Genomic DNA, 22,117 nt, shown 5'->3' with positions numbered 1-22,117 from the left:
TTGCTCGTTAAAGTCAGGAATTTCTGCTCCTGCCTTGAAAAATCTCTTGTGCTGCTCACAATTCTTACTGATTGTGCTCTCCCTGCCCTGAAGTGCTGCTCAGTGAATGTGGAGAGGTGGCAGCCGATACATTGGTGCCATTTGGAGTGTGCTGAGGTCTATAAATCCTTGCTGATCTGACATCATTTAACTGGGACAAGCTGGAATGTCCTTGCTGTCACTCAGACTGTATCCCAGGGAATGGACATTCTTGGAGTATGTCCTTGCTGTAAAACTAACTTCTGGTTTATTGGATCCTGGCTTTAGTGGCTTTTCTGGCTCAATATGAGGCATAATCATTTGGACTGATTTAGATCCCTGCCTGCAGGTGAGTGAGTTGGAATTCCGAGATAAATATGTCAGCTCTGGCCAGCTATAATAATGAATGCATTTGGATGTTTTTTACCACTTCTGCAATCCTGCAGATCTGCCAGATCTCCAGACTTGCTGTTTTTAATTTCCTAGTGCTGCTTATCACGACACCAACTAGACACTATTCCTGTGTATATGGCCTGTTAGGACAACAGAGTCTGTTCTGTCACTCACTTTAGCCTGCTTTGCTAGTGCCCTTTTCTGCCATCAGCATGTCCCAGGCCCAGGCACAAGGGCTCACCTGTGCTCACTAGCCTGCCCTGCCCTGTTTGGAACCAACCTTTGAGGTGCTGGAAGTGAGGTTGTGATACTGGTGGTGCCACAGCCTGTGCTGTGGGTAGCGGAAGTCTCAGCTGTGTTCTTTTTTTTCTTTTCTGCCAGGGAGATGATGAGGAGGATGAGGATTCTTCCTCTGGAGTGTCTGACAGTGATGTTCTCCTCCAAGATGGCTATGAGCGAGCAGAGACACGACCTATCCTTTCAGTTCGTAAGTACCAGTTCATGCTTTTACTGGATCTGAGACCTCTTCTCTGCAGGCAACATCCCAGTAGGCTCCAGTAAGCAGAGCAGGACTCTTCTGTCCATTTCACCCTTAACTCCATGTGTTTGCATCCCAAAGTCCTTAGGACTTGTAAGATAAGATTCATTGCTAATTCTCTTTACCTTCTCCTGTCTGATAAAGATCTTTTCCTTCTGGGCCACTGAGATGAGAATACCTTGTTTTGGAAACATTTTAAACTGACTTCAGGGTTGTTGGACAGATGACTCTGCAGGTGTGGAGTAGTACATACTGTCTTTAAAGCTGTTGCTAGAACTTCTTGGGTGTGTTCAGATAGTCTGGCCTCTGGGTTTATGGGAGTAACTCTTTGAAACACTTCTCGTTTTCAATTTGCAGAGAGACGTGGCTCACCCAATATCTTTGAAATCACCGAAAGGGTGGAAATGGGTCAGATGGCTTCCATGTTCTTCAATAAAGGTAAATGCTTAATGTTTTCAGAAGTCCCTTCAAGTCCTGCTGCACATTGTGCATATGGCTGTTCTTCAATCTGGGTACTTCTCAGTGTCAGTTTGCATCCTGAGTTTGTGATGTTCCACCCAAAAGTGTCATTCCGTCTCTGTAGGCTATATTCATCCCCCTGGGTAGTATTTGTGTGAAGTAGAGTATTTTGTACTTGGATGGGCCAGAACCTGCCTGCATAAGAAAGGGTGCAGCAGCAGAAGTAACAATTGCAGGATATAGGCCCAGTTTCTTGAGACAGATAAATAAAAGTCTTCTCTCTGACTGCTCTCAATCCAACGCTGGGCTGCATATATCCTCTGTGATCTTCACTATCTAAAGCAGTAGAGTCAAACTATAGAGTACACTAGTCCCACTTTGGTGATAGCATTTGAGAATGAGATGTTCAGGTTTCCCTGAACCCTGTAAGCTTTGGCCCAGAGCAGGGATGCCACTGGAGAGAAATTACTGAGAGCTGTGTGTGTCTGGGGAGGTCACCTAGAAGAAGGGGCTGCTTGGACGCTGAACTGCTCAATCAGAAAGGGTCCCTGGTGTGCACTCAAATAGAGAGATGTTATCTGTGTGCTTTTAAATGCCTTTTGTTGCATATCAGAGAACAAGCTTGTAATTATACTGCAATAAAGCCATACCCATCGCTGCATACAATAGAAATACAGCTATAAAGTTAGGTGTGCAGATACTTAGAGAACAATACATTTGAGAAACGCTATGCAGAGCCAGAAAATCATCAGACATCATAGTTATATGGTTTTGAGCTCGTCAGGCCCCATTTCTTGTGGAAAGTAGTATTCTCTTTTATTCACTAGCCACCTTATAAACACACGGTGGACTGGTCTTTTCCACTACATTACACCAGCTTTATGCCAGTGTAAGCCCATTACCTTCGAAGGACAGCTGAGCTTAAGGAGTAAGAACCCTTTGAACTACATTTTTTCTATTTTTAAAGTTCAGATGAAAAAAACTTTTTTGCTCTTCTTCTGGGCCTTTATAGATTTAAATCACTTAGGACTATCAAAATACTACACCTTGGATCTCACTGCCACTTTTCTAGTTGAAAAGGAGGAGAGGTGAATTGAATGTGTATTGGAGACCCAGAATTTTCTTGTTCCTAGTCTTGCATGTAGCACGCAGTTGCTCTGACTTTGGGCAAGTTTCCTTGCTTGTCTGCTTCATCTGTTTAAGAAGGAAAAAAAAAAGTGCAGACACTTCACTGTCTTAGTAGTGCACTGGGGAGTAATATTTGGGAAGTGCTTTGAGAGTGAGCAGTGTGTAACATTCCTTAGCAGTATCACTGAGGATTCAGCTGTGGATAGTGACAGGTCTGTTCAGCCACAGGTGGGTTGGGGGAACCCACGTGGTAGAGTGTTCCCATAAGCTGGTTTCAGAAGGCCACTCTTTGCATGAACTTCATAGGGGGAGATGATAAGGACCCCTCAAGCAAGCCAGGGATTGGGAATGTTGCCTTCTAGAAGGTCCCTTTGCCTTAATGCTAGCTGCTTCTCAGCCAGCAGAGGGTGCTGGAAATTCACGTCCTCTCTCCTGTGAGGAGCTCATGCACTTTTCCTAGCAAAGTGATATAAACTGCTTAGCATTCTAAATCTTAATCCCCCTTCTTAATGTTGCTTTAGCCAGGGTTATCTGATTTCTGTGTTAGGGATCCTCCTCTGGACCCACAGTCCAACACAAAGGGATAAGACCCTCTGCAGGAAGTCAGCTGGGACAGCTGCAGGCCATAGCATGAAACTATTTGTGATTTCCAGCTAAAATGAAAGGTACACATAGCTAAGGGTTAGGGTAGCTGTCACTCATTTACTGCTTTCCCTTTCTCTGTGCTCAGAAACGAGACTCCATCCCTGTAGTGTTGTAGAGTCCCAGTTCAGAGATGCCCTCTGGCCTGCTGAACAGTTGCAGAGAAGAGACAAGTGAAGTACATCCCTCTGCAGATACTTTGTGAGGTGCTTCCTTCTGACAGTGGCACAGAAAGGCCTTGGCTGAAGGCAATTGCTCAGTCAGCTACAGTGGGAAACTGGGCAGTACCTGAAGTCCTGACTCCAAGCACCAATCTCTGCAGTTTCGCAGCTAGCAAATGTCTGGGTTGTTTTTTGCTTGCAGTATACAAAGTACGGGTCCAAAGATGAGATGTCTAAGAGCTTTACAGCCTTCAGAAGGAAGGCTGGTGGAGCCTTTGCAGCAGACCTCAAAACCTCTGGTTTCTAGTGAGTTATCTGCTCATTTCTCTTGATGGATTTTAACAGTCTGACAGGAGTTGAATCTGCAACTTTGAGAGTTACGCTGGGGATAAATCTCTACCTCAGACTGTCTGCTTTCTTAGAGGGAGCTGAGTTAAGTTTAGGCTGTGAAGGGCCTGCAGTGTACTCTTCCAGAAGAGCCAGCTTTAAAGAATGACTTTTTTTTTTCGCATTTAAACTTGCAGCGTTGGGTGCTTTCTTCTGCAATCCAGCAGTCATTTATTGTAATAATGGATTCTGGGCGCGTCTGTTGTGCTGTGTCCTCACAGGAAGTCATTGATTTTTCCTGTTTTGTGTCCAGTAATGAAAGTATTGATTGGGGAGGGTCAGTAGCAGTTTATAAAAGAACTGACACTAAAGTTTCCTGCCTTTGGAGAGGAAGGGTTTCAGAGAGGAATATCACCTGGACTTCCCGCAGGCAGAAGCCAGCACTGGAACAGGGGTAGAGCGTACACACAGAAGCAAAGCCCCCCTGGGTACCCAGTGGTGCTGCTGTAGGTTTGGTTCTTGTGGCGCTGGTGTTCTGACGGATGGAAGAAATGCTAAAACAAAATTCTGTACTCACATACTCTAATGTGCCCAACGTGGGAAAGCCTTCAACTTTCTGTTTAGCAAAGGCAAGATGACTGTTGGCACAGGGAGGAATGATTTATCTTGAATTCTTAGCTTGTCACATTAACCTTATTTTATGAATGGAGCAACTGAGGCCTGAAATCAGTAGCAGGTCCCCAAAATAAAATCTATATCTGTGTCTAGCTCATCCCATGCTTAGCGGATCTCGAGCTTCTGTCTTATGTCAGATACTTGTTATAATTTTCAACTTCCTTTAATAGGAAGTTGGAGAAAACAGATAGGTAGTTTGCTGCCATCTTCAGAATGATGCAGAGACTCCTAAGGGTGTGTCTATCTTAAATCTTTCACAGAGGAAGAAAACAAGGGGGGGAGTATATAAAATGGGCTGACTCTTTGTAGAGGGGCTGAAGATCTCAATATATTCTGATTAGACAAACTAGGAACATTTCTAGTGTGTTGGCTTACTGTATTGCTTTACAGAAGTATGGAAGTTGTATTGCTGCTTTCCACATACAGCCCCTTTTAGAAATGCTTTTTGTGAAGTACACTCAGCATATTGTATAATTTATTTAAATGAAGGAGAATGACTATTAATGTTTCCTGACATCCAGAGATCCAGGGGCAGTAGCATGGCAAAGCCCATGGTAAAACTCAGGGGCTATCAAGCATTGTAGAAATATTAATCCCTGTCCCTGCCATAAGGTTATCCTTGTTTGACAGTCGTCACGTGTGAGGCTTGGAGAGGCGAACTGATATTCCCAAGCTGCACTAAGATTTTTAGCATCAGCCAGTACAGTTTGAAAGCATAGGCAGGTTCCCTGAGCAGTTTTCCTTTAATATCAACTTCGTAAATGAAACAGTTTTGTTTTTTTTTTCTTCATAGCTCACCTGTCTCTGAACTAAAGTATGTTCCAGTTTTGTCCTGCCTTGGTAACTCACTTGAAAGAAAAGAAGCCCAGCGTCTCATGAAACATCTTTTTATAACTGTTGATTTCAGCCCTTCACATCCATGTATTGTGCCCCAGTAAGGCTGTTTTGTCTACCTAATTAAGACATTTTTAATCTCACACCTGAAAGCAGAGCAAGTGTTTTTTTGTTTTGTTTTGTTTTTTTAAACAAAACCAGGAGAAAACTACAATATAGGGCAGGAAGGACTGTGTTCCCTGTCTGTGGCACTGGTATGTTAGAGAGCTGCAGAAAGGAGGTCTTAAAGCTTTGCAGGTTTGAAGCTTGAGTTAGCATGCTGGTGTTCAGGGATCTTCCAGAGCAGCTTCATTTCAGCCCTGTGGAACTTGAGCTCTGTGGGGCCAAATCCCTAATGTGAGGGTCCTGTGGTTTTACAAGTACAGAAGTTAGAGTTAGCACAGCATTAAAGGTGTCTTATTTCTTCATTTCACTGTTTCTGAAGCTGTGTTGCTATCAGGTCTGTCAACATCTTCTAGATGTTTACCTGGGGCTGTTCCAAGTCACAGCTTCCTCTGGTGGATGGCTTGTGTGAGACCTGTTGGTCTTGGCCAGCTGCTAGAGGATGGGCTTAAACTAGAGGGCCTAGTGTCAAGGCCAGATATTTAACACGGCAGAGTTGATTTCTGAGGTACCTCATGTCCTATCAGTTCCTCTGCTATAACTAAGTTCCCTGAGCTGCTGCTATGACCCTTGTGCGGAGTTTGCTGCAGAAAGAAGTAAACTAAGGAGGCAAACAATGATTTTTTTTTTTTAAGACCTTCGAAAAGCTCTATGTGAATTTTTGATGTTAAGTGCAGAGTTCAAGAATCCGTGTGTACTCTGCCATCTCTGTACAATGTTCCCTTTTCCTGCAGTGGGTGTCAACCTCTTCTATTTCTGCATAATTATCTACCTCTATGGGGACCTGGCAATCTACGCAGCGGCCGTACCGGTCTCTCTCATGCAGGTGACCTGGTAAGTGTGCTCACTGCTGCGGGGTTGTGTGCTAATGGTGAGGAGAGTGGGGTTTGGGGATTTGATGGGATGATAAGTCCAGCTGGGATCAACTCTCCCCTCTGAAGACTGGGGCAGAAATGTGACTCGAGGACAGCTCACCACTTAAGAGGTGGGAGGGTGATGTTGCTTTATATTCTCCCCCCAGGTACTTGTTGCATGCTCAGCTGCTGTTAGATGCCTGAAGAGTAGCTGACCTGATTTCAGATGAGTCCAGAGGTGTGAAGTACTTAGAGCTTCAGCACCTTGCAGATGTGGGACTTGTTGCTCACCAGTTTGACTGCTGTAGTCTGTGCAAAATTTAGCACCTCTGTGGCTTAGGATATGAAATGAGAGGTGTGACACTTACCAAGCTTGTGACCAGCTAGTGGTGGTGATACACTATTTTGTAATGTTTACCTGATGAGCTTTGGACTAAGACTAGTTCCTTTCTCATAATCAAAGAAACAGCTAGTGGAAGAGATTGTTTTGATTACATTTGTGCTGGGCTGAATTTGGACTCATGACTTGGCAAAGGAAGGCTCAGTGATCCACGTGTGGCCTCTAAAGCCTGATGGCCAAACTTCTAAGTAACTGCATGCGATCTGAGATTTGCCTTTAAGCACATGGGTTTTGGTGACTTGTGTTTGCTGAACTGCGCAACAGAGCAAGGAATGTGTGTGTTTGGGGTGGGAGGGCTGAGGAATTGACACTTAGTGTCTTTGAGCACTCTCCTCTCTTGAATGTAGGAGAAGGGAAGATAATTGCTAGGATTGAATAACTGCCTTTTATTTCTCCCTCCTTCTTTCCCAGTAGTGCCACTGGCAACCATTCTTGCAGTGTTGGAGATGGCACAAAGTATAATGATACAGATAAGTGCTGGGGGCCAATTCGACGGATCGATGCATACAGACTGTACCTGGTGAGTTTCTGAAACTGGTATGGCCATTATTTCCCTTTAAACATTGTTTCTGGTCTGAGGTAGTATGGCTACAGGTTTTTTTTTCTTGTAGGGATAATGTGGTTCAAGTGAACAGCAAAGGTGTGAAACTCTAAACTCAGTCGGCCTTATTGGCCAATTACCTCTTCTGTCGTCTTGGTGACATTGCTGTATTTCAGTTTGGTGGCTGCACTGGCCATCAAAATCATCCTTACGGTTTGGGGTTTGTTAAATAATGTTCCGTTGTTGTTGTGTAGTTTTATATTGCTTAAGCAGGTGACATGTCCGTGCCAAAGTAGTTTTTTTTTTTTCCAGTGCCTGGCTGAAGTAAGCTGCTTTGAAGTAATTGTTCTCAATATACTCAAGTATATTAGGCTCTCTTGAGTGCATTCTGTATGTGGATAAAAGCTGTTTATGCTGCAGGAGGATCTGCTTTTTGAGAGATGATGGAAACATACCACTTAAACAATATTCGGTGCTATATGCTGCTTTTGTAATAGCTTTCTGTCTAGTTTAGGATTGTCTATTGCATCTATTACTGCGCGGTGGTTCTGCTGGGAAACCAAGGTTTTCCCAAAGGATGATAAACACTGCTTCTCTTGAGCTTGGTGGGCCTTGAGCACTCACACCTGAAGACAGATGTCAGTAGGGCAAAATGGGAAGAGGGAAGTATTTAAGTGCTGCATAGTTGCATAGCTGTGGCAGTAAAACCAGTGTGGCTTTTGGGCAGAGCTGTTAAGGCTCTAGGTGACAATTTTAAGAAAAAAACAGAGTGAAAAGGCTTTGGATGGACGTGTCCCTCTTGCATTTGCAGAGAAATTCAGGGGTAGAGACTATATGAAGCTATTTTGTGGTTACTGTTTTGTGCATGCAGTGGATCACATCCCTGAGTGTACTTGTTCCAGTATTATTGCAAAAGTAAGAGCTGGGCCTCAGGAATATTAGTGAATGTCAAAGCCTAGTTAATTATTTAAGAGAAATATTATTGCTTTGTTAAATTGCATCTTGGTCTATTTCTCTAAAACTTCCACATGATTGAGGATTTCCTCCCTGAATTTCAATAACTCTTCCTGACCCAGCAGAAGGAGCTAGTCAAAAAAGGCAGACATGCATTAATTACTGCCTGTGTCTCCCAGATATTATGCCTATAACTCATGACAGTAATTGTTGTTAGTACTTGAAAAATTAAAAAAAAAACTTATGACTGTATGAGCATTAGACTTGCTGTTGTCTGTGTCTACATGACTTTCAGAGACACCCTTCCCTCTGCTTTTCTCCTCTTCTGGATTCAGAGAGTAAATATTTGCAAAGTCTTTGGTAGTGGTTAATCCTTCCCTGCTCTGTAATTGAGAGGAAGATTTCAATACTTTTCTTAACAGCTTGTTAGGAGTAGGGAGGGAGTGTTTGCAGGAAAATGCTGCATCAGTCTGGTGGATTATTAAAGGGGGAGTTGTTTCCGTGTTCTCTATGTTCAGAAAACTGCTGAGTGTCAGCATTACCTCCGAGCTGTAGTTTTTATTAAGGTTTCTAATGTTTTTCACTAGATTAGTATGCGGGTAGACTGGGACTCGTTCTGTCCCCAGCTCTGCTTGTCTCGCTTAATGCTTGACCTCTGTCTTGTTTTATTCCCCAGAAAGCAAAGGTGATAATGATCTGCGTACCCAGGGAGGGTAATCATTCGTAAAACACTGAGAACCACAGCACTGACGCTGTCTTCAAGTTTGGGCCACCTCTGAAGGGATTATGCTCGTTAATATTTTTCCCCACTGTCCTGGTTATAATGTGGACAACTAGCAACCAGTAGTGAGAGCTCTTGAACTTTCTGAGGGAAACCTGGGGATGGGAGGGCAGGGGGAGGAAGTCGCTTAGTGTCAAGTGAAAAATTAATAGCAACACAGTTTGTCATTGTCCATCAAATGTGGTATCTTGCTAGAGATGTTTTTAACATAGACATCACAGAACGTGTCAGATTCTCTTAAAGTTTCACTTGCAAAGAAATTTTAAGAATGAGAAGATTTGGTAACATGCTAGGTTGTTGTGACATAAACCCTATATAAGTCCTGAAGCTTTCTGCTGTAGGAAGTTTCAAACCACTATTGGAGGGTTGCATAAACTGGTGGACTTGATACAGTCAGATGCAACTGCTATCCTTAATTTCAAAAAGAAAGGGAATGTTGTCTCTGTATCAGATTTCTTCCAAATTGCCTTTCTATCTTTCCATGGATTGGGCTACAGGGTGGTCAAGCTTTCAATTATCGAACGTGATGCTGCCAGGATTGTTGTATGTAGCATTTATTTTAAGTTTAATTGGAATAATGTGTATAATACAAAACCTGGCATCACCAGATATGAGAAATGTTCACTGCTCCATTGCAGTGATGAAAGTCTGACAGTTATTTCTTGGATACGTCCTGGAGCTTTCTGAGTTCTATTACTCTTTACAGCATGGAGAACTGTAACTCTCTGCAAGTTTTGTCCAAGCTTGCGTACAGAAGTGGGGTCTTGGACATGTGAGATAGCTGAAAACTGCCTATCCGAAGGAGAAAAGACAACATGAAAGCAAAACGGAGGAGTGAGATGCCACAAGAGCACAGGGATTTCATCTCTCTATCCTGGGGGATCCCAGTCTCTAGAGAATTTACTCTGTTTTCTTGACTTTCTTTTTCTGTTCTAAGTTTTCCTTCCTTTGAATAATTCAGATTCCACGTTTCAGTGGGCAAACAAGGACTTTTCTTGCAAGCGAAGTTCCCCTGTGGCAAGAGGACAGATGGACATTGCAATCCCAAAAGAAAGCAGCCCTGGTTTTGGATCAGCCCTGTTGTCCTAGATGCCTGCCTTTGGTTTTCTCACCTTGTCTCCGTGCTGTATTTAGGCTTTGAGTGATCTTAGGAGCAGGATGGGTGTAACAGAAACCCCTTCCCTGTTCCCGTGAAGCAGGTCTCCTCTGAATGTGGTGCTGCATATCTACTTACCCTGTGCAGGGCCGCACAGAAAGCCTTTTTTTTTGGGGGGGGGGGGAATGACGACTACCAGGACAAATACTCTATTATAGGTTTTCTGGGAAAACGCTGCCAATGGGAACTCATTTGTGCCAAGAGCCACCGCTCTGCCAAAGATTTGTCCTGCCTTCCTCCTGTCAATTCTTTCTGCCCAAACACCTCGTCGTCTCTTCAACAATAACCATTTCAGACATTGACTCCTCAAGCTGGCTAAGGAGGGGAAAAAAGAATGACTGACATAAAAATCCTATTTCATGGTTTAATGTGCAAAAAGGCCTCTGGAAGCTGTCTCGGCTCTGATCACTGTGAACGAAAGCTGAAAACTGTGTATATAATGAGAATAGTTAAACAGATTAAATCCTTCTCTTGAGACTTGTCTGTCTGTGCAGCATCTTTATTGCCGCTCCAAAATTTCACACCTAAGTGCAACTGCAGAGTCTTCAGAGACCGCTGGACCCCTATTAACCTTTGTCTGAACAAATGGTTATCTTACTGCTTGTTTGTAAATTGCCTTTGAAAATGAAGGCTTGCAAAATAAATAGTTGGAGGCAAGTGCAGGAAATACTGAAATAATCTTTTATTCCTGTCCCATCACTTGTTGCTAATGTTCGCCACCTCCCTTTCGGACCTTGGGGTCTCGGGTGGGTTTAAAAGGCAGGCCGTGCAATGCTGTTCCAAGCCTGCGAAGACAAGACCATGCGAGGCAACTTGGATAGGAAAGAGGCATGTGTTAGACGGCCCCGTGACCTTGTTGAAGGCAAGGGCTGATTACAGTTAAAGCAGATCGATGGCTTTCTATCTTCTCTGCAGGTCAATCACGACACAGTCGTGTCCTCAACAGCCGAAGTGAATCCTGAGTCCCTTGGCTGTTTTGATGGCAAAGTTAAGGGCAGAGCAGAGCTCTCTCTACATCGGATTTGCGCTTCAATGCTGTCCTTTATCGTGCTTTCTGTAAGGCCAGCTAGATGTCATCTCTGTAAACCGAGGGGAAGGGGCAGCGGATTTAAGTTTCAGATCTCTTTGTAATACTTTCTTGTCTTTCTAATCCAGTGTTACTCTGATGTAGAAATGTGACATGATAGTCCTTGTTTCTAGAAAGCAAATAGGAGATTAAATCCTGGGGATCAGCAGCCATCCAGAGTGTCTGATCCAAAATGCATTCATGACCTGGCAAACAGTGATTCTGTTCTGCAGCGTGGCAGCCGTTGTAGCTAAAACCTTTACGTTCTTCTCAGCCCTCCTTTTCTGGCAATTTGGGACATGGTGTATTCCAAGAACGGCAGGGAAATGGCTTAAATTCTCAGGGGAAACTATCCGCATTTCAGAAGAGAAGCACTGGCATGGGTCCTCCTGGTAGCCGGCCTTAGCTGAGTGTTAAAGCTACCAGGTGCATCTGTTCTGTCTGAGTCTCGGGTTTTTTAGCTGCTTGGGAAAGGGACACGGCATCCGCTTTTACAGGTTCGCAGATGCTGCAGTATTGCGGGCAGCCCAGCGGGTGTGGGCCGAGCGAAGATGGGAGCGCAGATGGTTTAATGGAGATTATCCCAGTTGGAAACATGCTTGTGCAGTGAATAAAATAAGCGGGCTTGCAGGCGCTTACTGTCTCCCTTCAGGAAGGGACAATGTCACCCCAGCCTGACACTCTGATGGCAACACTGAGCGACCAGAGCGGGGCCCGGCTGCCGCCGCGGGAGGCCGGGCAGGGGGTGAGGAGGTAGTCTGAGGACGCTTACGATTGCTCGGTGCCAGCAGAACTTAATCGGCAAACGCAAAGGCTGAACTGATAAGTGTTGATGTGGATCCCGTCTCCCTCTGTCCCTGCGTGGTGCTGCCTTTTTGGGCCCACTTCTGCTGTAGCCTAGAGCTCCTTCCTCGTCCCTCCAGCGTACGTGCTCCGTTCTCTCCTTGGCGTTTCTCCTTTCTGACTGTACAGAACTCTCTCTGCACTCTCTGCTCTGTGTAAAGGTACCTCTGATTTTATTCTCAAAACAGATCTAGGTAAAAGTGCCCTAGTGAGGGCAAATGTATCAACTTTTTCAGTGCATGAGACTAGCTTTAGCCCCTGTTCCATGCCCCCAGCTCAGGGTTGCTTGTGGCCTATGTGTTTTTACCTCCCAGAAATGCAGGAGGAGAGCCCTCCTGGCCGTACTTAAACAGCCGTGCTTGATCTAAGCTGTCTCTTGCCACCTGGGAGTAGGAGAAACAGTTGGAGCGGTGCTGCAAACCAGATGCATCTTCCAAGGGCACCTGGCTTTGCCCCACTTGTTCCCTTTGCAGCAAGTGCTTTTGCTGTGTCCTGCCTTCCTCAGCTGTGCCCTGCGGCGGCATCTGGTAATAAATGGGTCACAGCTGCTGTCTCCTGGATATTTATTCTTACAGGTCTCGGTGTCTGGAGACCTTGAGAAGCGGCAGTGGGGAAGGTAGCTGCCTCAGCGGCAGGTGTCTGGAGCAGGGAGGGCTGACTTCACAGCACATCAGTCACAAGGGTTTGAGCGTGCCGTCTGGGGTGCCTGCCCTGGGCTCCGGTGAGGCTGGGGGGAAGGAAGGAAACCTGATGGAAGTTTACCTTGCTGGTGTGAGGCCAACATCTTGTTTAAATAAATCACTTATGGTACCGTAGCATTGCTATGTTCCAAGGTATCACAGCTTACAGTCAGGATGCTACAGGACTGGAGCATTATTAGCATGTTGTCCTGTATGTCCTATAAGAAGTTATTTATGATAAGACCTTGCCGAAGGTGTTGCATGCTCTTCGCTAGCACAAATACTCTAGTGTGGTTTATTATGGTGCCAATATGAAAATAGAAGCAAATGTACAAAAAAAAAAGCTGCTATTTCCATGCATAGTTTCAGTTCTGAAAGCCTTCAAATAAGGGAAAAGCCTCTGTTGGGAATCCAGAATATTGTGCCGTTTCTGTATGTGCAAGCACCTGAGCTTTGAGCCATTGCTGTGGCAGGAGAGGAATTAGCACTGCATTAAGCATAAATATCAATAGCCCTAGCTATGTTTGTTACAGGTGCCTTTGAAATACAGCTCTGTCTGGCTAAAAGCCCAGTCTCAGGGGCTGATTGGAGTCTTCTCATGTCTCTCATCTAGTCAGCTTCCAATAAGCGAGGTCAGTTAAGTTGCTCCTTTGCTCTGAAGTGGTTGAAGAAGGACAGGAGCCAAGTTAATTTAAAATAAATGGTGTCTGGGTGTGGAACGGGAAGGCAATTCTCAGCTTTTTTTATTGTGAAACTAATAAGGTTGAAATTGGCACATAGCCTTGTTAATATGGCATTAATCCTGCCTGCTTCATCCCGGTCCATTCTTCTTCTGTGGGCTTGTCGATAAATTCTCTCTATTGCTCACTCATCATATGTGTCTGACAGATAAACTAGCAGTTTCTCAGAGTTTCCCACAGCTCCTACCTTTCCTACTGCAAAAGAAACTTCAGCTAGTAACAGGCCTGTGAATAAGAGGTTTCTCTTGGGCTGGCAGGAGGAGTGACAGGAACGAGTACAGCGTTCTGAAAGCGGAGTATAAACTTGTATTGCTGACCCAAGAGCCGGAGTTCAGCTTTGGTGGGTTTTTTTCTTTTTTTTTTGGTTGTATTTTGATTTGCTTGCTTTCCTTATAAGCCCCTGGCCTTTCAAGTAAAGGAAGTATCAGCCAAAGGCAAGCCTCCCTGCTGCTAGGGCTGCCATGGGAGAGTGATCCTTTGGTACAATGGCGAAGAAACAGCAAGACCATGGATTGAAGCAACTAGCTTTAAAGGATTAGCTTGTCTCTTTTTACAGAGAAATCGATACTGCAGGGGACTGGAATGTGTTTTTTGCATAGAGCAGTCTGCTTCACAATGAGAAGCATTTTTTCTTAAATAGAGCTTGGACTGTGCTGGCTCTTGGTCAGGCACCGAGCGTTTCTGGAGCCTGCCTACCAGAGGGCCCGTCCTTCCCCTGCTGCCTCCAGCTGGGTGGCCAGGGCTGCGCAGAAGGGAAGGGTGCTGTGCTGGTTCCTGTGTCCAGATGCTGGCTGTGTGTCTGGCCAGATGTGCTGCAGGTGCTACCAACTGTTAAGAGAAGCAGCAGGACTGGAGAGGCCACCAGCGAGCTCAGGTGCACCTGGTTCCCCCGCAGAAGACAGTGCAGTCCTGTGTGGTTTAGTTGGGCTTACGGGATGGTGGACAGTGGGCATAAGCCTCGGAAGCAAGCCATCTAAACAAATTGGGGAAAGAAGTAGCTCTAGGTATGACTCTGCTTCTGTACGCTTTCTGCAGTTACAAACTCACTAAGCCATTTTTGGGGGTTCAAACCGCAGCCTCTGCTGCCAGCAAAACCACCCCTAGCAAGGCAGAGAGGGCACATGGTTCTCTCCCTGAAGCTGTCCTTTGGAGTGAGCTCGCTTGGGCGGACACCGGCGCCAACACTTTTCTCTCGCAGTGCTGAAGACCTGTCTCCCGTGAACGGGGCAGGTGTCAGAACTGGTATCAGTTCATGATCACCCATTCACTGCACAAATTGGGAAGGTTTACAAAGGGCCTTTCAAGATTCCTTTTCTGGACTAGATTGTTCCAGGGGACTCACTGATCTGTCTTCTGTTGCATACTTTTGTAGAAAGTAAGTTATAAATACATTTCCTCTGGGTGGTGTTACCTCGTGCAGTGGTAGTGACAACATCCTAGAAACCAGAGCTGGAGGAGACCTGTTAAGTCAGCTAAGCAGCCCACTGGGAGACGCAAAACAAGCCTTCTTCTCAACAGCGTGCTTTCCAGTATTTTGTTCAGTGCTTTAACACTAGTCTTACTTCTAAACAGAGCTCTGGCCTTGCTGCCTGCCTGACCTCACAGCAGCATTTTCACTGAGTGGGGCAGCAGTCTTGTTCTCCCTTCTCCTGAAATTGCCATTAATTCCTCAATACACAGGTGAGAAGCACCAGGGCTGCAGAACTGTGCAGCTATGCCACTCTAAATGGTGCCAGAAGTTTATGCGGGGAAGGGCTCTGGACAGGACAGTACATCTTCATATGCCAAAATAAGTCTGCAACTTCTTAACTGCCTCCTAAATTGTGCTTTATATCTGGGTGAGATCACTGATGCGCTTGTCCAAAAATGTGGATTTTTGGACTACATCAGCAAATCCCACATGTGGCTCATGCTTCTGTAAGCAGCACTATAAATACAAATAATGCAGCTGGGGTTTATCTTGTAAGATGAAGTTGGAGTCGGTATAATGCTCTCAGGCAGAGCTGATCTCTGAAGCCTGTTGCAGGGGTCTGTCTGGTGCGTGCTGTACGGTGTAGGCAAAGCCGGCCGGGAGCAAGCAGGCTGCCCGCTAGCCCCAAGCGCTGCGGCTTTATCCCTTGCCTTTGGGCTCCTGCAGAGCCGTTACAAAGCATGGGACGCTCGCTTTGCCTCCGGGCAACTCCGCCGCAGTGGAGGGGGTGATGCTCTGGTCCCTGAAGTTACGACCTCGAGGCAACTGCAAAATTGTGTGAAACTCGACTGAAAAGTTGATGGGGGAAAAAGTCAAGGGCAAACGTGACGGCTTAGTGAGGGAGCTGGCGTGTGTGTCGTGGCAGATGAGGGGTTAGTGGCCTTCAGGAACGGTCATCCTTGCAGAAACCAAGTACCTCCTCACCCTGGCGGTTTGTGGCTTGACATGTTTGCAGGGCCCTTTGCTCATCAGTGTCACGCTAGTCCCCGTCTCCCTTGCTTTAGAGCTGTCTAACCCAGGGGCTTTTGGAGCCAATATAAGTATAGTTTTAGCTGCCAATCCCCTGCCAGGAGACGATATGAATTTGCAGGAATTCTGGGCAGTGTCTGTGTAATAATAAATGCGCCTTCATGCTGTATTGGAGGGAACTCATTAATCTCTTGTACCACACTAACAAGTTTGGGGGGAGGGAGAAAGGGAAGGAGGGGAGACGCTCCACAAGGTTAGCTGGTGTCAGGAAGGAGGAAGGCTCCTGTTTCATAGCCAGTGGGAGGCCAAAGCAAGCTGGGGGGTGGGAGGGAGGTGCAGCCAGACCTGGCTCTGCGACTGCTCTCTGCAGTCCTTCCAAGTGTCACCGGCCACCTACTCAGCTCTCCTTTATCTCCCCACTTTGCTGCTTCCCTCCTGCTTGTTCAGATGCAATTAGATGATGCAGAGTAAGGGGGAGCTAGGGGTCAAGGAGGCGCTAAAGTGATTACAAGATGCTGCAAATGGCTGTGCCATAAATACTCCAGTGATGAAAAACTAGATGCCAGTCACCTCAGGGATATTGCTGGCTTCCATCTTTCTCTTGTTTGTGAAAAATGATTATGGAGGTAGATTTACCCCAGAGAATGCCAGCTTGCTGCTGGCTACGATCCTGGACCCATATGTGCCAGGGACTGCAATCCTTGCATTGAGTGACTTTCTGAAAACACTTTGGGCTTGGATTTTTTCAATTTAAGAGGAGAAAGAACTGGTTTTCTGGGGTGCTCCTTCCAAAGTGAAAAGTTCCTAGTGCACACTGAAATGGGCCAACTTCAGAAACTCTCTCTGACCCTGAGTCAGGGCGGGGAGAGATGAACAGCACCATCCTTTCTGTCCACATACTGCTTCAACCTCGACCTCCTTGAGGTGCAGGTAGAAGCTGTTCGGTTTCCACTTAGTCCTTAGCGCGTCAGACGCCTAGCAAGATCGGAACTTGTAGTGACGTTGGCTGTGAAATGAACACTTGTTTTCTGGATGGGCAGTCAAATGCAAGCTGCATTCAGCTGGTGCTGGACTAGAGCCTTTGAAAATCTCTAGACCATACTCAGATCCACTAAACCAAGTAGCTTTGATAGTACTGCTCTTCTTTCTATGTCTTACAAAAGGTCTCGGTCTTGGAGGAAATGCCAGAAGGCAGTAGGTTTAAAGCTGTGAGAGTGCTCGGTGTTGTGGCAGAGGAACCGTGAGAGGAAGCATCTGGCTTAGGGTCCCATGGGTGCAGATGGACAAAATGCCACTTGCTTCACTGGCAAAAGCTACCTTGCAGCAGCTGAGGTCTTAGTTCTTGGGGGTGTCTGCTCCCTGCCCCGGGAGACTCGGGAGGAGGGTGGGTGAGGGCTCCTTAGTGCCAGCAATGTGCTTTGTGCGAGTTAGGACTCTGAACCGCTGCCGGCTGTCCCAAGAGCTGCACGTTAATAACCGGAGCTGCTGCGGCAGTAGATGCCTGCTCGACTCGGAGTGTAACCAGCCTTGTTTCTTTATCTATAAATATTGCTTGTGTGGTGTCTGGCGGTTGCGTGCTCCCTCCTTTGCGACTTCATTACTCTGTGGGGGATCTGGAGGTTAAAATCCCTCTTGCCTCTCAGCTGCTTTGAGCATTCCTTGTTCTGCTGCTGGGTTATCTCCTTTCAACCAACTTTAAGAGCTTCATAGTCGCTTGTCTGCTTATGACTTACTGCCTATCAGCATGGCCCCTGCTGCAGCCCTGCCTCCAGCCTGGAGAGGCTGTGGATCTTCTTTTTTTTTTTCCCCTAGCTCTCTAAAAAGCTCCTTCCTGAACAATCAGACTCCTTTCATGTATTTATATTTGTACTGTCCACTGCAAGGGGTAAGGCTTTACCAAAGAAAGCTTGGATCGCAGCCCTCAGTGATGTGCCATCTGGCTCTTTAGCGTGAGATATGAGCTCATGCGGGAAAGAAACGTGGCCTTGTCACAGTAGTGAAGGGGGAGGAGGGATGGCAGAGGGGGGCCCCACGCTGCACTCGAGACCCGGTCCCCTTGACAGGTTTTAGCTGAAAAACGCTGAAGCCCTGGCATGAGTGATTGGAGCCCGCTGTTGGGGAGCGTAGCAGTTGCCACGATTTGAAGTGGACATAGTGGAGCTATTGTAGCAGTGTCAGAGACTGCTGGTAGATGCTGGTGTAGCTGTTAGTAGCTTTGAAATGTTTTAAAGCTTCGTTTTCCTTATCTCAGAGCAACAAAAGGGAGTGGGGAAACGTTTCTGTCTGAAGTCGGTCCTAAAAATACCCTGAGGACACGAATGGACTTGAGGAACACAAATTCAAAAGAAACTACTTTGCTGAAGACAGTAGCTCTGTTTCAAGCTTCCAGCCAGGGATGAAACCTCCGACCAGTGTCAGTACTGGTAAATCAAGTTCTTTTCCTGTATGCCTCTTCAGACGTACTCTAGAGGAGAGCACCTGACATGAAAACAGAGCCGCCAGTCCCCGGCTCTTGTAACGTCTTGTCTGATCTCCGTACTTGCACAGACTGGTTTTGTTGTTTTGTGTTCTGTCTGTCCCTTCCAGCACTCATCTGGGTTGTGAAGGGGCTCCGAGCTCAGGGACATCTTGCAGAAGCAAAACTGGCGTCAAAATTGCCACTCCTGACAGCATGTATGAAATGTCTGCTTTTTTCCTAGCGTTGAAGGCGACTTTCCTTGCTTCTAAACGCTGAATCAAAGAGCGAGCCTCCTCTGGGAGGTACTAGTTCAGTAGAGCTTGCATCTGCCTGTCAGATCTTGCTTTGCTGTGGGAATGCTCCATACTTGTCGTCACATACCTTCGGTAAAGCATTCAACTCCGAGCTTTCCAACCAAGATGGCAAAGTCTACTAGAGTCATCCCTTTTGTTAAACTGCTAACTCTTCCTTTTTAAATGTCAGCTTGCTGCCCATTAGGGTTTAGTCGTTTGTAGTACTCTCTGTTTTTGGCAGGGCTGTGGGGGACACTGTTGCTCAGCATCTATGAAGTTTAAACATCAGTTTCTGGAGAAACAGAGTTGATATTGTCCTGAAATGAAGCCTGTGTGAGATGTTGGCACTTCTTCTGTCAAGGTAAAGTGAGAAAAAACCTTCCAAGGAAGGTTTTTCTTTGAGGTGTGAGCCCTGGCTCTGAGGGTCAGGAAGGCTGGGAGGAGGGAAGGAAAGAGTGGTTGGGAGCACAGCCCAAAAGGTGATATTTAAGGAGAGCGGACTAAAATTTCTTTTCTTCATATTACAATGAGGGTTCCTTGGCCTGATATTTGAGCCTTGCTAACTTTGTATTGGTATGATAGCTTTGCACTGCTTGGATGGATTTATCCAAAGAATCTTGAACTTTCATTTTTGCTCTGCTCCTGGAGTAGTTGCTCCATTTAATAAAATTAGTCTTCATTGTCTCACTTTCCTTATGCAAATACCTTATTTCTACTCAACCTCACTGAGAGCGCTTCCAGGCTCTAAATCAACAAGAAATGGTAGCTACTCTTTTTAATTCACTGCTCAGTGAGCACCAAATACAGATGTCATTCTTGCAGATGGGTTCGTGGAGCCTGAAAATGAGCAAGTTCTAGTGACAGTTATGAATGAAGCTGATTTTCAGTTGGTGCTCTTACAAATATATGCAAGCGCTAGCCATAATGCTGTAGTTACTATGTCTAGTACATGAATCAACAAAGTTTGGGATGCTAATTGTACTTCCTGAGCCATATTGGTTTTTTGTAAAAGCCGCATGCTGGGAAGCAGATGAAAGCTATTGAACTGTACTGATTCAGAGTGATTTAAGTACCCTTCAGGTCAATAAAGAGCCTGTTTAGTCAATATAACCCTCTGACTTTGGCATAAAGCATTTTATATGGTCTGAATTACTCTTGGCTTTAGATGGCTGTGACTTAGTAGTTGAGAGCTCTCTTGGTGGTCCTCTTGGCTGAAACTAAGCTGATAAAACCAGCCAGATGTCCTATTAATACTTGGTCTTACTCTTGTTTTTTGAGATAAACCAATAAGCAGAGTTATGTAACCAAGTTTTAACATAAGAGCTTTAATAAAAGATACCTCTAGAGATATATTTCTGGCGATGGTACACCCCAGCTAGTTTCCCTGTGGCAAGAAGACTCAAGTTGACCAGGCTGCGTTTCACTCTGAAATGCTGCGAGCTGACAGGTATGGAGGCAAATAAAAATGCCGTATGCTGCAGCGGCTGCACTGCTGGCTGGGGCGGGCGCCCCAACCCGGGCGCCTTTCTGGCTGCTGCACTGCTCTGGGTTGGCTTGGTGGGGGGAATGGATCTGAAGACCCTGCCAGGGTTGAGCAAGCTGGTCTGCTGCTCGTGGCTCCTACTAGCCTGCAAGGCAGTGTAATTCAGGGTGACAAGCTGCCGTCCTTTCCTCTCTGCTAGTCGTAATGTAATTTTCAGTAAAAGTCACAAAACCACTGTTCCTTTCAGTCAGTGATATGCTGGGTCTTCATGCCATTTTCAGCGAGAAAAAAAGAAGCTGGAAGGAAAAGTAAAGCTTTTTGCATCTGTTGCATTTATTTGTTGCTGTATATGGATTCCATGTACCGTCTGCAACGGGCCTGGGACATATCTGGCCTTTCCCTTTTAATGGAAGAGGTTGGGAGAGAAATTAGGGAATGTCTCTTAGCAGCCAGCTCTGTGCAAAAACAGTGAAGGTTTCTCTCTTCCACCCTGTTGTGAATGTAATCATCATTCAGTAGAGCTGATGCTCCTTCTTAGCCAAAGGGAGGATTCTTTTACCTTGTTTAAATTAAAAATAAAAAAGGCCTTGTTAAACCTGTTTGTTCCTACTAGGAAACCAGCTCAGTAATAGACAAATCTTTAATTGAAGTAGGCTACGTTCATTCTGCCTTGGGTTAATGTGCTGAGGCTTAGGAAATGAATGATTAAACTCCTGGGAGAATTTTTAAGCTAGATCGAGAGGTGAACTGGAAAGCTCAGGAGAGCTTTCTTGGTGTGTGAGAGCTCTGTATGTTTGACGTTTGGCAAGGCAAACTGTTGCACTTTTCCATGTAGGCTTCAGATTGTTTGAATTGCACATGTAATGAAGCACAGTTTGTAAATTATATCCCTCTGGGGAAAACCTGAGCTTAGAGAACATCAGGAGAAAGTCTGGGTGTATATTTGTCCCATGTGCTTATTTGGACTTAGTTTTTTCCCTGGGAGAAGTTATGAAACTAATTAAGTCCGGAGTAGGAAGGGCACTCAGGTGCCTGACACAGCGAGGTAGGGAAAGTAGATACCCTCCTCCTAAGCATCAAGGTCTTTTCTCGTCCTTTTTGGATGCTTTTTTAATTAGGCTACCTGGCCTCAGGATGCTTCTGAGGTTTCGTAAGGTCAGCTCTGATCAAGGGACTGAGCCCTTGCTCCTCACTTCTTGGCTAAGGGTGAGGAACTGACTCCTCTTTCCCGTCATGTGCTGACTCCTGTAGAGCTGTACACAATTTCACTTTGAAGTGATGTTAATCTTGCTGTTTAATGTCGTCTTCTGCTCTGCCTTTCTCCTCTCAAGCAGTTCAGTGTGTACTGTGGCTTCCCTTCCTAAAAGTGGTTGGCACAAATCTCTGCAAAGCAGTGCAACCTCATCTCATTCCAGGCCTTAGCAGCATTCGTATTGATCTTTGGATACCCATCTTGGTTCATTAATGGGCATCAAGTGGAAAAGGTAATATGTATTTCTATCACACTTGAATTCATCTCACTCTTGGTTCCTTCTGACCAATTCCAGGATCTTGTTAAGAACAAAAGACACTGCCAAAAAGGATGGGAGGGGAGGCCAACCCTTCAGGCACAATGATTCGTATCTCTCTCCCCCCAAATGTGTTGAGAAGCAAAGCCTGCAGAGGAGATGGAGAGTTGAAAGATGTGCTCTGCTGATCAATGGATTTAGTTGTTTAAGATGCTGAGAGCACTGGAGAATAACGGTAGAAGCTGGAGTGTAAAATTGAGAGGGACTCTTCACGCTTCTGTAGTAGTTGTGGGGAAGCACTTAGGGGATCCAGGTGCTTCCAGTGTCTAAAGATGCTTTTTATGCTTTTCAGCAATTGAGCTCCAAACGCTGCTCAACACAGTTCTTTCTTCGATGCTTAAGACAAATCCAGGTTTCAGACCCAGCTGTTTTGGTGACTGGGGATCTTGTATCAGTCCTTGCATTGGATTGAGCTGCTGTTTCACCAATTGGTTCTGATAAATTCTGATTTGCAAAAGACACCTGTTCCTTAATTATCGCCATCCTTCATCTGTCTCTCTTAGTTCAGCTATCTGACGTGTAA

General features: G+C 45.7%; 1 protein-coding gene across 7 annotated transcripts in view; it reads left to right on the top strand.

The window, feature by feature from the left end:
* TMEM104 (transmembrane protein 104) overlaps window positions 1-22,117 on the top strand; it is a 49,145-nt gene that overhangs the window by 7,617 nt on the left and 19,411 nt on the right. For 6 of the 7 annotated variants that reach the window (XM_064522630.1, XM_026099014.2, XM_064522629.1 and 3 more), the window contains exons 5-8: window positions 793-898; window positions 1,307-1,387; window positions 6,072-6,171; window positions 7,003-7,111. In XM_064522630.1, the coding sequence (XP_064378700.1) occupies window positions 793-898; window positions 1,307-1,387; window positions 6,072-6,171; window positions 7,003-7,111 (396 nt within the window). The remainder of the gene's footprint in view (window positions 1-792; window positions 899-1,306; window positions 1,388-6,071; window positions 6,172-7,002; window positions 7,112-22,117) is intronic. The other variant, XM_064522632.1, reaches the window with a different exon arrangement.

This window comes from Dromaius novaehollandiae, chromosome 18 (assembly GCF_036370855.1).
Source record: "Dromaius novaehollandiae isolate bDroNov1 chromosome 18, bDroNov1.hap1, whole genome shotgun sequence".
NCBI lineage: Eukaryota > Metazoa > Chordata > Aves > Casuariiformes > Dromaiidae > Dromaius > Dromaius novaehollandiae.
This window is presented reverse-complemented; position numbering and strand designations above follow the sequence as displayed.